The sequence below is a fragment of the Curcuma longa genome, chromosome 14 (genome assembly GCF_044706935.1).
Source record: "Curcuma longa cultivar G26 ecotype Majalengka, Jawa Barat chromosome 14, ITB_CL_G26_1.1, whole genome shotgun sequence".
NCBI lineage: Eukaryota > Viridiplantae > Streptophyta > Magnoliopsida > Zingiberales > Zingiberaceae > Curcuma > Curcuma longa.
Genome location: NC_133874.1, coordinates 8615322 through 8630268, shown reverse-complemented (window position 1 = coordinate 8630268; position 14947 = coordinate 8615322). Strand labels below are relative to the sequence as shown.

General features: G+C 33.2%; 1 protein-coding gene across 2 annotated transcripts; it reads right to left on the bottom strand.

Moving 5' to 3' along the window:
* Positions 1-942: 942 nt before the first annotated feature.
* LOC141845169 (protein-tyrosine-phosphatase PTP1) lies at positions 943-9342 on the bottom strand. 2 transcript variants are annotated; one of them, XM_074733223.1, is made up of 9 exons: positions 9069-9337; positions 8763-8859; positions 8572-8654; positions 8318-8455; positions 2602-2736; positions 1954-2102; positions 1727-1868; positions 1174-1255; positions 943-1051 (listed from the first exon to the last, which is right to left on the bottom strand). In XM_074733223.1, the coding sequence occupies exons 1-9, from the start codon at positions 9252-9254 to the stop codon at positions 1032-1034; spliced, it is 1032 nt and encodes a 343-aa protein (XP_074589324.1). In that variant the 5' UTR covers positions 9255-9337; the 3' UTR covers positions 943-1031. The 2 variants fall into 2 exon arrangements, with proteins under 2 accessions (XP_074589324.1, XP_074589325.1); XM_074733224.1 differs by having other exon boundaries at positions 949-1063; positions 9069-9342.
* Positions 9343-14947: the final 5605 nt, after the last annotated feature.

Below are 14947 nucleotides of genomic sequence, written 5' to 3'. Positions count from 1 at the left end.
CCAATACTATAGTAGTGTTGGATTTCAAAAAATAAATATATATATATATAGTTTAATCAAATATTTAAGTATGAATATGATAATTTAATCCGCACACTCATTCCCTCCTCTATAATAACAATAACAATCAAATTTTATCCCACTAAATGAGATCGACTATATAAATCTTTCTACGTCACATAACTTTATCTTCTACTATATCATTATTTATATTTAAATAAATTTTATCAAATTTTATTATTACTAACCAAGTCTTTTCATTCTCTTCCTCTTCTCCTCCAACATACATATTTGATATTTCTTAACTAAAATATTTATCGATCACCTACTAAAATATTTATCGATCACCTACGTACATATCCATATCATCTTTTCCTTAACAGACACAATCCTACTTTTCCTTAGAGACAGTATAAAAATTAACTTAAAAACACTCCTAATATATAAATTTAATCAAAATAATCACTAATGGAAACAATTGTTTGATATTTACCATGAATGAGGATTCTCTATCAGTTACCCACTCACCCCTTCATAACTACAGCAACACACTAACAAAAAGTTAATCAGTATGCTTTAATGTCATTAGCATAAGCTTAACCCTGACTCAAAAGAGAAAAGCTAATGGATGGAAAATACCACATTAAAAAAACAAAAAATAAAAAATAAAAAAAATGAAAATGCCACATTAACAGATCAGTATCAAGCAGCCTTTGACTATGCAAAATCAAATGGTCATCCAATTTGCCTACATAAAAAAATTAACTAGAAGCTGATTCATACAAGTCGAAGCAATGGACAATAATACTATCACTTACAACGAATCAATTAGCCTGGTTGGTTGCTTAACTAATCACCCACAGATACCACCTACAAAGAATCCTCTGCATTTGGAAAATCAATAATGTCCAAACTAAAGGGAATAGATCTCAGATTGGATCGGATCTCTCTTTTCTCATTGTTGTAAGAATCTATGGAAACATGGCAATATGAGTGCAACATCTGGGACTTGCGCTGGAAACTGAATTGCTTTAAGGCTTCATATCCCTTCCTTCATGGAAATCTTGAGAGTCAGCAATAAATTAGAGGTAATCTATAGCTCAATTTCAAATATTATTTTTATCTTTTCGTTCGTGCCGTAATGAATGAGATACATAAGATGCAAAGTAGTACCTTCATGAGTTTCTGATTTGGACTTTTGAATAAGATCCTCTATTTCATCCACAATTGCATCGTGACAAAAGAAGTATTGCTCCTGAGAATCACAGTAGAAAGTATTCAGTGGTAGAACTAGTAAAGCACTGCTGATGATAGCCCTTCTACTAAATTGGATGGCATCTCTAATAAATTTAAATTTATTTAAACCTAGTCACAAAAAAGCAAGTAATAGATATTCAGTTTATTTCTATTTTCCTAGAACATGTAAGATGACAAAAAATGTAAAAAGAAAATTTCCCAACCAAACACTTATGAAGCTAAAATTGGTAGGGTTTTTTTTTCCCATGTAAAAAAAAAAACAGAAAAGAAAATAAAATCAAGTCATTAAAATTCTAAAAAAGCAAATATCTACCCCACCATTCATCTCTAATAAATTTAAATTTGTCAAAAAAAAAAATAGATATTCAGTTTATTTCCCTAAGAGACACCAAAGGATATGTGTATCACATCCTCATGAACTCATATGCTACTTGGTAGAAAACATGATTGAGAATCTGAAATAAGTTACCAATGTCTGGACCATCCCAATCCGTTGAGATCTGAACTCAGCAACAGTTTTCATGAGGTCTAAGGAAGACATATCACCAACGAGAACCCTTTGGATTGTGTTGTGTACGGCACAATATGTACCAGTTCTTCCAATACCTGCACTGAGTGATCGCAAGATTGTGTCAGACAGTGGAGCTATAGGAAGAAGTATATTGAGTCAAAAGAGAGAATACTTGAGATTTAAACCTGCAATGCACAACAATAGGGCCATCTTTGGGTGGGACATGAAATGTCCTTTTTAAAATTTCTCGAACGGCTGAAGTATCACCAGGCACTCCGTGATCAGGCCATTCAGGATATTGGATATGGAGGACAGAAAGGGCTGGCTTCGCCAACTACCAAAAAACCACCAAATATAACATCACACCATCAAAGATTACGGATCAAGTTTAAAGTTCAATAATGAAAAGCTTCTATAAAAAGATAATAAAGACATAAAATTCAATTGAACAACAGAATAATTACTTGAAACTAAACTAAACTCAGAAAAGGTTATATAGCAATCCAATTTCAGCTGCTCAGTACAATAATTCAATCAGGACTAAACATTAGCCTCAAATACTGGTTAGAGAAGCCAATAAATCAATAAGGAGGAGCCAAACCACATATGGACCTTCTTTAGAGAAGCCAAAAACCATTCAAATAATGTTAAATAACCAAATAGTAGTTGATAATGAAAACATCAAGCGGAAAGGTAAGAAATTATTTAAAATAATTGCATTATAAAACTGAGCAGACTGCTCAAACTCCACATGCAAAAGGCTGAAAACATAGTTTATGCATGCTATTAATATAACATCAGGGTTTCAAAAGAAAAATTAGCATCTGTGTCACCTCTCTGTGTTTCACCTCCAAGCAGCGAATAACTAATGAAGAAACATAACTTGTATACTTGATCTCAACACTGATTCCTCCAAATTGTCCACACCCATTGTTTGCTGGAAGATAATCAGCACATTTTTTCATCATCTGCCATTTTTTCCAAGATAAAGATTATTGCTTAAGAAAACTGAACCTGATACAAACAATGAGAACCTCAAAATAAAGAAGAATATGAAAAGCATTCATGGACACGGTATGGTGCTGCATGTGTCAGAGGATAGAGATGATTCTTAAGTTCGATTAACACTAACCTCTCTGAAATAGTTGGAGGGTTAAATTTCTTGTCTGACTCCATTTTTAAGAGTCAATGAAGTTATAACACTTGGTTCTAACATTTGTGGTTTTATCCAAACTGAAAAAAGTAGAACATGATATTCCTTTTACATCAAGGAAGTAGTTCCAACTTCAAGGACAAGTCAAATTGGGAAGAGGACCTTTTGAGTTTTGACTGTTACTTGCATCCTATTTTTACTGGATATCCGATAGGATCTTTTTAGGTGTATCAGTTGGAAGAAAAACACATTTGGTACATTAATTAAAATATTTCTCCATTCATAAATGATATAATTTATGAGCTTCCAATAAAATTGCTCTTTACAAATAAAAAGTCATTTAAAGCACAATTGCCACTAAGTACCACAATCAAAGTCTCAAGGTTCAAGTGGGTCTAAAATGCAGTTAGACAATTGAGCATCACGCCACCAGTTTTTATATAATTTTTATTTCAACTGAAGGGCATGTGATCCCACAAGACCACAAAGTCTCTAATAACTTCTTCAATCTATCCTTGTCAAGCTATGAGAGAACCTATTAAAAATTAAAATGCATAGATGGTAACTTTTTTAAAAGGCTGAGTTTTTAGGACAAGTGATCAATCGATCAGCTTTGAAATGATATTAAAGCAAAAGGTCTTGTGTTTGGATCATGTTTTTAAGGGGTTATTTTATATATTGAGAAGCTTAGGGGCTCACATCATGTGATAAGCATGCCACATTATGCAGGTAGACTAGGGAAGGGGTTGAATTAATCTGATCCCAGTCCTACTATTCACTTGGTATTAGAGTCAAAGCTCAGGTTCAGCTCTGATTATTTCGACAGTGCTCCTGCCATGATCGATGATTTGATTGCTCATGTTCTTACATAGCATCAGACACTAATCCAGCCACTTCAGTGGAATATGGTACCAGCATTGTCAGCTTACTTGTCCTCAATATCTACATTAGCTTGTCAGCTTATTAATCCAATCCCTTTAGTCGTCCACCTCCACTCCCTCCTCGTTGTAGAAGTTGTTGCAATATGGGTATTACCACCCTTCTAAAGCTACAATATAAGGAGAATCTTGGACTGTAGAGGAATGCACGATAGTCTCAACATTATCACCTTTTGAGTGTAAGGTTTCATCTTGCCCAGTGCAACGTGAATCTTAGACTAGCTTCCCTAAGTTTGTATTGTCTCTTCTTGTACTTCTCCTCCACTTGTTTCATGTATTTGCCTCTGAACTATCACCCCTTCTCGACTAATATAGTAACTATGAAGGATAGAAAATCACCTAGTGCAATTAAGTGAGCATTATGTTTATCATGTCTTGAAGTCAGAACAAGACTGTAATATGGTTCATTCTCCCTCTTTCTCCTTCAACTAATTTAGATATCCTCCCAATCGCTCATAGGAAAGATCCTCATCCCCTATATTTCTATCTCATTATCATTATGATATATCTCTATTTCAAATGATCTCTTCTCTCTCAGCATATAGAATTGTTGTTGCATCTTTATCTTCTCTTATTATTCCTAGGAATTGGAAGGAGACTATAGTTGATCCTAGATGGAAGGAAGCTATGTTTTGAAGAGATCAGAGCTTTGGGGGGAAAAAAACAAAGTTAGGAACTAGTGTCGTTACTAGAAGGAAAGTGACTTGTTAGATGTAAATGGGAGTACATAGTTAACAAACACCAAAAGAAATACAGATCGACTTAAAGCTTGCTTGATTGCTAAAGGATACACCCAAATCTATGGTAGTTACTATGTTGAGACTTTTATGCCTATTGCTAAGTTAAATTAAATTCGTACTCAAATTTCATATGCAACAATACTAAATTGGAAACTACACCAGTTGAACATAAAATTTGTTTACTTATAATGTGGATTTATAGGAATAAATATATATGCATAAAACTTCAATTTAATAATCAAGTTACAATGATAAGGTGAGTTTACTGAGACAATCTTTTTATGGATTAAAACTGTCACCTAAGGAATGGTTTGATATATTTAGTTGAGTGATAATTACAAACAAAGAAATTACTATCACGCTATGCTCTTCAGACATAATGAAAGGCGATAGGCTCTGCCTTCTTCTCTTAGTTTTTCTTCTTCATCCTTCAGCCCTTATCTAAATAATCTTATGATGAACATTAACTGTAGAGAACAGATAATCTTAGCCGGTAAGACCTGTGTAGGTTAAGTAAGGTAGTAGGCTAGAAGCCGTTGTAAGACCTTTAGAAAGTCAGGGTTCAATAGAAAGAATCTTGTTCTATACAGGTGAAGCTCACTAGGAGGAGAAGTTAACTCTTAGAAGAACACATCATAAACTCTTGGCATAGACATTTCATAACCCTAGATCAAAACCCCCAAAAATAAATAACCTTTCACCAAAAAAAAAAATGGTATCAGAGCCTAAAGATCTAAGGACCTTACACAATGAATGACTTCTTCATCTAGCTCTTTACAATCTCAGAAATTAGAATATTTAGACTTAGCCCTTCAAGATCGAAGTAGAAACATAATCACTTTAGATCACAATAAGCATAGTTGTCATTTCAGAACAAAAACCTTTTCACAGTGTTTAGATTTTGAAGTCCGTCACTTAAATACTATTACAGATTTACTCATAAGTTTAGGAACTTCTATGGAATCACACCAAGGAGATAGTTGTCATATTCTGGAACAACTAAATCAACACCTCATTCAACAAAATTAAATCCTAAGTGATCTTAGACGAAACTTGGACTACTTGAAAGAATCACAAGATTCTTTAAATAGAGATTTAGTCAGCTCAACTTAGTAAGTATTCATAAGAAAAAGGATATACTCACTCTTTCAAAATTGCTTGAAGAAAACAAACCAAGAAATTTTGAACTCCAATAAAAAAAACTTATTAATCAACAACAATAAGACTCATATTGACGAAGAATTGAAAAATATTCATGTTATACTTGAAGACATCAAGTATAAATGAACAAATTACAATTTGAAAATACATACTACGAAGAAACCCTGAACTATATACAACATTTCTCAAAAACTAAAGAAGACAGATATTACACTGTTAATCTACCTAAAAAAGTGACCAAATTCAAACTCAACAAAACAACATTATAATAATTTTATTAACTTCCCTACATCATAGATTAACCCTACGTGAAAACAAGTTATTGTCCTAGAAACACAAATACAGAAAACAAGTCAAGCGACAGAGTGGAAAGAAAGTATAGAAAACTTAACTAAGGATTTCAAGAATTTATCTACAAGAAATATAATTCCTAGAAGGCAACCCAAAGCTTACTCTTTTCTAACTAACTTATACCCTTTAGAAGAAATGAGTCTTACAAGAACAGAACCCTTTACAGGCTCCTCTCAAACAGTGAGAGGAAGACAAAATGAAACAAATACTACTTCTTGGTTAGACGCATATATCTAGAAGAAATAGTACTTCTAATCATAGATTAGAAGAACTTATAGATAGATAGAGATCTTACGTTATTCTCAAATGAACAACTTAACACCCTTAATCCGAGAATACTATACAGTCAGAGATTCCTCTCTTTGCAACTTCTTGATTTAGACATCACAAAACAAAAGCCTTACACCTTCCTGTTGGCAATGAGGAAAGGCTGAGCCTTATAACTGATGAGTCAGCAAGGGCACTATTAAATAGAAATCACAATTCTATCCATCTAAGATTAATTGCTTTTGGCCTTAGAGGTCTCACTCGAAAACAAGTAGGAGGCAAAGTGCTACTAGTCCTATATGACTCTAGAGTTTCTGATAAAGAAAAGACAATCATAGGACTAATTGAAGTTGACATGAATAATAACTTAGGAATCACCCTAATTTTAATATGACAATTAGAGATTTTGTCAAATATATCAAAATCCTCGTCCGAGCTAAAGGATATAGAGACTTTCAAAACAATAACATTCAATTAGACATTGTCTTCCTAAGCAAAACAATGAACTATATCAGTAATAAGTTTACGGTTGAAATTAAAGACATCATTGAAGCACTAACTTCAAAAGGAATTTATTTCTTAAAACTAAGAGACTTTAACTCTGAAACATTAGCTGGATTAGAATGGACTATTAACTTAGAAACCCTAGAACCAATACTTAAACCAATACATTCCATAATTTATAAAGATACACATGGAAAACTTTCCATTAGATTTAGTGGATATCAGGCTTCTATTGTCGCTATAGGTGATGTAAATGAGATTAATTGGCTGAATAATTAGTTAGGCATTGTGTTTGATGTGAAGGGTTTAGGTTAATAAAGGAATTTCTTAGATATTGAACTGATTTGATAAACACATGTCAAATTCTTGTCATAGAGGAAATATGTTAGATGATTGACTGAATCTGGACTACTTGGTTACAAAACTGATACTAAATTTGGTTGGCAGATTAATTTATCTCTTATATACCAGACCTAGTAATACATATATTGCATAAAAAAAGTATGCATAATCCAATTGAGCATCGTATAGAGGTTGTATATCATATTTTAAAAAATCTTTAAAATTTCCCTAGTTGAGATTTGGTTCACTAGGCAATCAGGTGGATATGGATACTATGGTAGCAATCAACTCAAATATGATTCATCTAATAGATCATCTAATTATTCACCATCCTACACAATTGGAATTAGACATCATGAATTTGAGGGTTATTTTGATAATGCACAGAATGTAATTCCTGATTATTCGACATCTCTTGGGAGCAATATTAGCTATCATGGTCGTGATCGTGAATTGTCAAGTATTACTGGCAGTTCTATTGGGTATCAAGGTTTTGGATATTACAATCGTCGTGATGAAACATTATTACAAAGTCAATCATCTAATTCTGAACATCTTTCGTCAACTCAATCAAATGAATATCCATACAGACAATTTAATGCTAATGTATATCAACACCCATATGTTGGAGATCAATTTAATCAGTATGATACTCAAGGAGAATATAATGAAGATTTGGTTCCTCCCCGTCACTCTTCGTGGTATTAATTCTGATGAGGTATAATTATCATTGTATTTTTCTCATTATGCTATATTATTGTATGATAATTATGTACCGATGTATTAATTTTGTATGACTTCATGTATTTTATTTTTTTATTACTAGTTCTTTACTTTTTTTATTTTTTATAAATATGTGCCACGATTGTTCCATGAAATGATATTGGAACTAGAACGGTAGTGTCCGCAACGGTCACTGCAACCATTCCGGCGAACCATGATAGCACTAGCAATCCTTTTTATTTCTAAGTCACGGCTTTAGTAAGTTATAGCTTAACTTCACCATGGTTATAAATTGTGAAGAATGTGTAGTAGAACTAGATGGATGTCAACAAAAACCATGATTGCGAAGTAGATTGCAGTAAAGAAATACCTTGTGATTATCAGCAAGGGTTAGCATTACAATTACAGGACAATGATACTGAAATATCATTTCCCAGAAATCTTCAAATGTTTCAGGAAGTGGACCTTGCGTAGCAATAAACTGTGAAACATTTTCACCAGAAGCAACCTGCAAAATAGTTTTGACAATAGCAATTGTTCTCAGAGAGTTTCACTAATTGGTTCCGCAGGGCATACTCAACATGAGAAACCCAATAAAATTAAATGTCAGTGCTATGATTATACCCCAATAAAGCTTGCATTGATATAACCATTCCCCTTCGAGCTGCTTTCCCTCGTAGAACCGAGAGTGATCAGGTTGCCATCGACTGAAAGAAATTGAACTCAAGAAATCTTTTTCTCTTTCGAAGTTCCAAAAAAGGAAAAAAAAAACTCAAATTGATCATCTGAAAACAAAGATTAGTCAGTGTAATTACATGGTAAGACATCCGTGTAACGGTTTTTCTGTATATTTACATATTGCAGAGCCACAGAACACTTTCTCATCATCTCATCCTTGGTAAACCTCAACTCCTGATGACAAACAAAAACCTTCCCGTATCTCAGATGTATAATCGAGATAATAAATATACTAACTGAATCAATACCCAAATCCAAAAAATGCAACGAAAAAGGAAAAAAACCAAAATCCCAAAAAAAATGAGGAAAAAGCACTATGCTAGATTTAGATAGGAACAAAAGGCGTCAATCAAAAGAGAGTAAAGGAAGAAATCTACAGGAACCTGGAGGCGATCAAACTCTTGATGGATCTTGGCAGGGGTTCTGAGCTTCTTCTTGAAGAAAGCGAGGGCTTCAGAGCAGTGTTTCAGCTGCTCGCCAGAGAGCCGGAGCGGTGGCGGCGGATCACAGCAGGCGTCTGTTGGGCTGTATGCGGCAGAGGAAGCAGCGGCAGAGGAGACTACGGCCATCGCCGGAGAGGGAGCCCTGCGGCGCAGGCCCGTGCAGTTCCCCGTCGCTTCGGTCCGATCTCCTTTCTCTCCCTTCTCAAGACCCGAACACCTGCGATCGGAAAAGAGAGAGGAAAAAAGAAAGATAGAGGGTTTTTTACACATTACTCCCTGGATCATTAAACGTTTAACTTTTTTTAAAATTACCCTTTAAGATTTTATTAATTGTAAAATACTCACCTTTATTTCACTCTCAAAATGTTTGATCTCTGTTTAATTGTTACATTAATAAAATTTTAAATTGGACCATAATGCAAAAAATAATGAATCTCTAAAATTGTTCAAAATGATAAATCTCAATTAGTGATCGATGGGGCCTCACGGAGTAAATCAGAAAATACACGTAGTGGTCAATCGGAGGAAAATTCTTGTAAATATATTGTAGTTGGAGATCGAATCGCAGATGTCTGAATGACAATCTGGATGTTCTACCGCGGCACCATTGCCCAAGAGATATCTCTAAAATTATTCAAGGGCATGTGTCAATGTGTCATTGTGACATCGACTTGATTTTTTTTATCCCTAAATTTTATTCATTTAAATGGAATCAAATCATGCAAACCAAATTTTATTCATTTAAATGGAGTTAAATCATACAAAATAATAAAAGTAATCAATTCTTTATCTTACTAATGGAATTAGTTTTATAGATCTTTCTATCTAATAGATTTTATATTTTACTATACTATCATAGTAGTTACTAATTAAATCTTTTTTAATTTTCTTTTTCCATTATTAATATGTATATTTATCGTGATATCACATGGCTTAATTGAATACTAAAATATATATTTATATCATTTTAAACTTAACTCTCACAATTTTTCCTTGTTTTTGTTTCTCTCAAATATTCTTAATTCTTATTTTATTCATTTTTATATGTTTATACATCCACCTTAATACTTTTATCTCTACGATTTTTATTTTTTTTTTACTCATGTACTCACTTTATAATATAACCTTCAAAAACTTTCTTTTGTCTTCGGAGGTTCCTTACAACCACAATGAATATTGAGCACCCTCCTTCGACTATTATACTACTTAGAGGTGAGCAAAGGTTAGTTAAACTGAATTAACCGATCGAACCGATTGAAATTAAAAAATTTGTTAAGTTAATTCAGAAATTTAATTATTTTTTAAAATATCGATTATTTTGATTAAATCCATTAAGTCTCAGTTTTAAAAATCTAAATTCGATTAAATCAAATTTAACTATACCGAAATCGGAATTAGGAGTTTAAATCCCTAACTCTATAATTCATGTTTCCCTCCCCTCCCGAGTCACGATTTAATTGAAAGTTTAGTTATTTCAATTTTTGATTAATTTAATTGATATTTTATCAATTCAATTTGTTTAATTTTTATATTAAAATTTAATTGATTTAGTTAGATATAAAAAAATTAATTTGTATAATTTCGATTTGGCTAAAGTTATTATTAGATTATTGAGTAATCAATATATACATTAAACTCTAGAAGCCTAAACATTTTAGAAATACAAGCGGAAGAAAGTACATGGCTATTCTCAAATAGAAAATTAATTAACTATTATATATACAATTGAGGATAGAGATTTTGCAATCTTTAGAGCATAGCTGAGTTGGTTACGATAAAGCAGACTTGTAGAAGAGAGCAAGATTTTGAACCTCGATGAAGTCGAGCAATACTCTCCTTTGTCGTGACCAATTACAGTTTCTCAATTTACCTCCTCATAGATAGAGGTGCAAACGAATTGAGCCGGTTCGCGAGCTTTTCGAGCCAGTTCGAATAATATTTGATTTGTATTCGAAATTATCAAATTCAAGCCGAACTCGAACATGTTTGATAATTTTTCGAGCCGAATTTGAATCTATAATATTATTCGCGAGCCGCTCGAATTAAGGCATTTCGAACTAAAGTTTGATTTTGCTCTAATTAAGGTTCAAATAATTCGAATCGAACTCGAATAATTTAAGACATTTCGAACTAAAGTTTGATTCTACTCGAATTAAGGTTCAAATAATTCAAATCGAACTCAAGCTCGAATCATATTTCGAATCAAATTCAAATCAAAATTATTGATATTTTTGAACTTCGAATCGAATTTGAATATCATATATATGTTTTGAGCTCGATAATATCAATATTTTTATATTATTCAATTTGATTCAACTCGTTTGCACTCCTACTTACAGATGGTCGTGGGGTCGACCGTGTGAAGTCGTTTTCCACCTTTTGCAGAAGAATATAAAGATTCCGATTCTCACTTTGCATTAGTTGGCAGTGCGATACAAATAAGTCGATTGGCCTCTTTGGACCAAGCTCAATGAATAACCGAGTCCTTAACAGACCTCACCGAGTCACCTTAAAAGTGAACCAATAGAGTTGAGCTCGAACATGACGGAGAAGTCACAAGAGAGAAAGGTGCCGGCCAATATATTCTACTACTCTTTTACTATCTACTTCATTCTTCTTTCCATTCTCTCTATTACTCTAGTACTGACTTGAGCTCCGAGGAGCCACTCTAAAGTAAGTCTTGCATGCCCCCTTCCAACCTCTTGTTAATCTCTCTTAGTGAAGTTAACTCCTTTAAAAGTCAACCGGCCTGAGATTGAATCAAATCCGATAATATAAAAATATTAATATTCGAATTCGAGCTCGAAACATATGTAAGATATTCGAATTTGATTCGAAGCTCGAAAATATCAATAATTTTGGCTCGAGTTTGATTCAAAATATGATTCGAGCTCGAGTTCGATTTGAATTATTCGAACCTTAATTCGAGCAGAATCAAACTTTAGTTCAAAATGCCTTAAATTATTCGAGTTCGATTCGAATTATTCGAACCTTAATTAGAGCAAAATCAAACTTTAGTTCGAAATGCCTTAATTCGAGCTGCTCACGATAATATTATAGATTCAAATTCGGCTCGAAAAATTATCGAACATGTTCGAGTTCGGCTTGAATTTGATAATTTCGAATACAAATCAAATATTATTTGAACTGGCTCGAAAAGCTCGCGAACCGGCTCGATTCGTTTGCATCCCTATCTGTGAGGAGGTAAATTGAGAAACTGTAATTGGTCACGACGAAGGAGAGTATTGCTCGACTTCATCGAGGTTCAAAATCTTGCTCTCTTCTACAAGTCTGCTTTATCGTAACCAACTCAGCTATGCTCTAAAGATTGCAAAATCTCTATCCTCAATTGTATATATAATAGTTAATTAATTTTCTATTTGAGAATAGCCATGTACTTTCTTCCGCTTGTATTTCTAAAATGTTTAGGCTTCTAGAGTTTAATGTATATATTGATTACTCAATAATCTAATAATAACTTTAGCCAAATCGAAATTATACAAATTAATTTTTTTATATCTAACTAAATCAATTAAATTTTAATATAAAAATTAAACAAATGGAATTGATAAAAGATCGATTAAATTAATCAAAAATTGAAATAACTAAACTTTCAATTAAATCGTGACTCAGGAGGGGAGGGAAACACGAATTATAGAATTAGGGATTTAAACTCCTAATTCCGATTTCGGTATAGTTAAATTTGATTTAATCGAATTTAGATTTTTAAAATTGAGACTTAATCAATTTAATCGAAATAATTGATATTTTAAAAAAAATTAATTACTCGCTGATATACAAGATAACAAGCTAGCACACTTAGTGATCACCTAATTTTTTTCATTTAAAAAATTTATTTATGTTTAATATTATAACTTAATCTCTAAACTTTAAAAGAAAGATCTTAATGGTTTAACCATAAATTAAAAAATAAATAATAATAATAAAATGAAACTACTATTCCTATTTCGGTCGTTTGAAAATAATTTCAACACCCAGAATTGATCCAAACGCTCGGACACTTCTGTTGAGCATAGGACATCAGACTCGTGTGTATATATATATATATATATATATATAATTCAGACTTTTTTATATATAGAAAAGGCATGTTGGTTGAACAAATTACTTCATATTATAGTAATTTTAATTCAAGTAATTCGATAATAAATTTCACATTAATCAATATTGATATACAAATCTATTGATTGATACGAAGTATTTCAACTATATCTACAATTTAAATCTAACCTATTGGAATAGGTTTTACATGAGATAATAAAATTTTGATGATTTTCTTCATCTAATGAATGAAGAGTGCATTTAAAAATCATCCGCCCTCGTACCCATCCTTGAATATATGATTTAAGCACTAAGGTATTATACTTCAACAAAAAGGTAGAATCTACCATCTAACGGTCTCACACGATCGCCTTTACGATCATCTGTGAAAGGTAAATCAAGAAATTAGAGTTAACTACTATGGGGAAAAGCATTGCTTCGGATTCGTTGAAATTCGACCCTTATACATTTCAACAAATCTACCTCATAATAACCAATTCAACAAAACACAAAGGTATTACATAGTTTGTTTTAGAGATTGATGACTTACCCATTCAATGGTTTGACACTAGGAGGGGGGCAGTCCGGTGCACGAAGCTCCCGCCATGCGGGATCCGGGGAAAGGATCCAGCCTTACCTTGCCTTTGGCAAGACACATGGCAGCAACCTTACTGTTGCGCCAAGGCTCCCCTTCTAGTTTGACACTAGATGTCCTCAAAATGAATCAAGTGATTTTTATATATTTTATATAACAATGCTTCATGTATAAAATTTTTTAATTAAATTAAAATAATTTTACTTATTTTAATTTGACATTATCTAAGTTCGAATCTCCATACATTATAAAATATTTTTTCTAACAAAATAAAATATTTTTCTAATAAAATAAAATATTTAAGACGATAAGAATTGAATATTTGATTATATGAAAAAAAATATTTTTAATATAATAATCATAAGCCACTCTACCAAACTTTTGGGTGCCGCCAAAATTATCCCCGGAACATAGCTGAGTTGGTTACGACGCAGTAGAGTTGTAGAAGAGGACAATGATTCAAATCCTGACGAAGCTAGGCAATACCCTCCTGTGTCGTGACCAACTGTAGTTTCTCGATTTACCTTCTCACAGATGATCGTGGAACTGACCATGTGAAGCTGCTAAAGTGGCAGATTCCACCTTTTGTAGAAATGGATGCTGCCAAAATTAATGCACTAAAAGTCAAACCCCGTGTTCTCCAAATTCCACGAGAGAAACGTCATCGTCGTCTCAGGGCACATACACAATCTGCATCGTCGTTTCCTTCGATGGAAATCTCCTTCAAGCTTCCCCTGTCGCTTACAGAGAACCACCACGATTTCGATTTGTCAACGGCCCGTTTAGTTACAGGCTGACTCTCTGTTTACTTTGGAGGAACGCAAACTGCAACGTTGACATGAGCACGAGTCAACGCCTGCTGCTTGAGTTGACTTTTCGCCACCTCTGAATTTAGGGGAGAGAATTGATTCCAGTCAATTTCTCAGAGTGATGCTGACATTTTAAAAAAATTTCAAAAAAAAGCCCTTAAGACTTTCCAAACTTTCTCTAAAGAAAGAGGTCCATTGTGTACCCAATCCCTCGACCGAGACTTAGAACTCCTCCGCGTGCTCGAGGCCATTCAATCGTCGTCGAATCTTCCCCACCGTAGATCGACATATTACATCGGTGATCGACAAAACCATGAGATGGCGGGTGGGCGGGTAAACTATGATCTACCGTT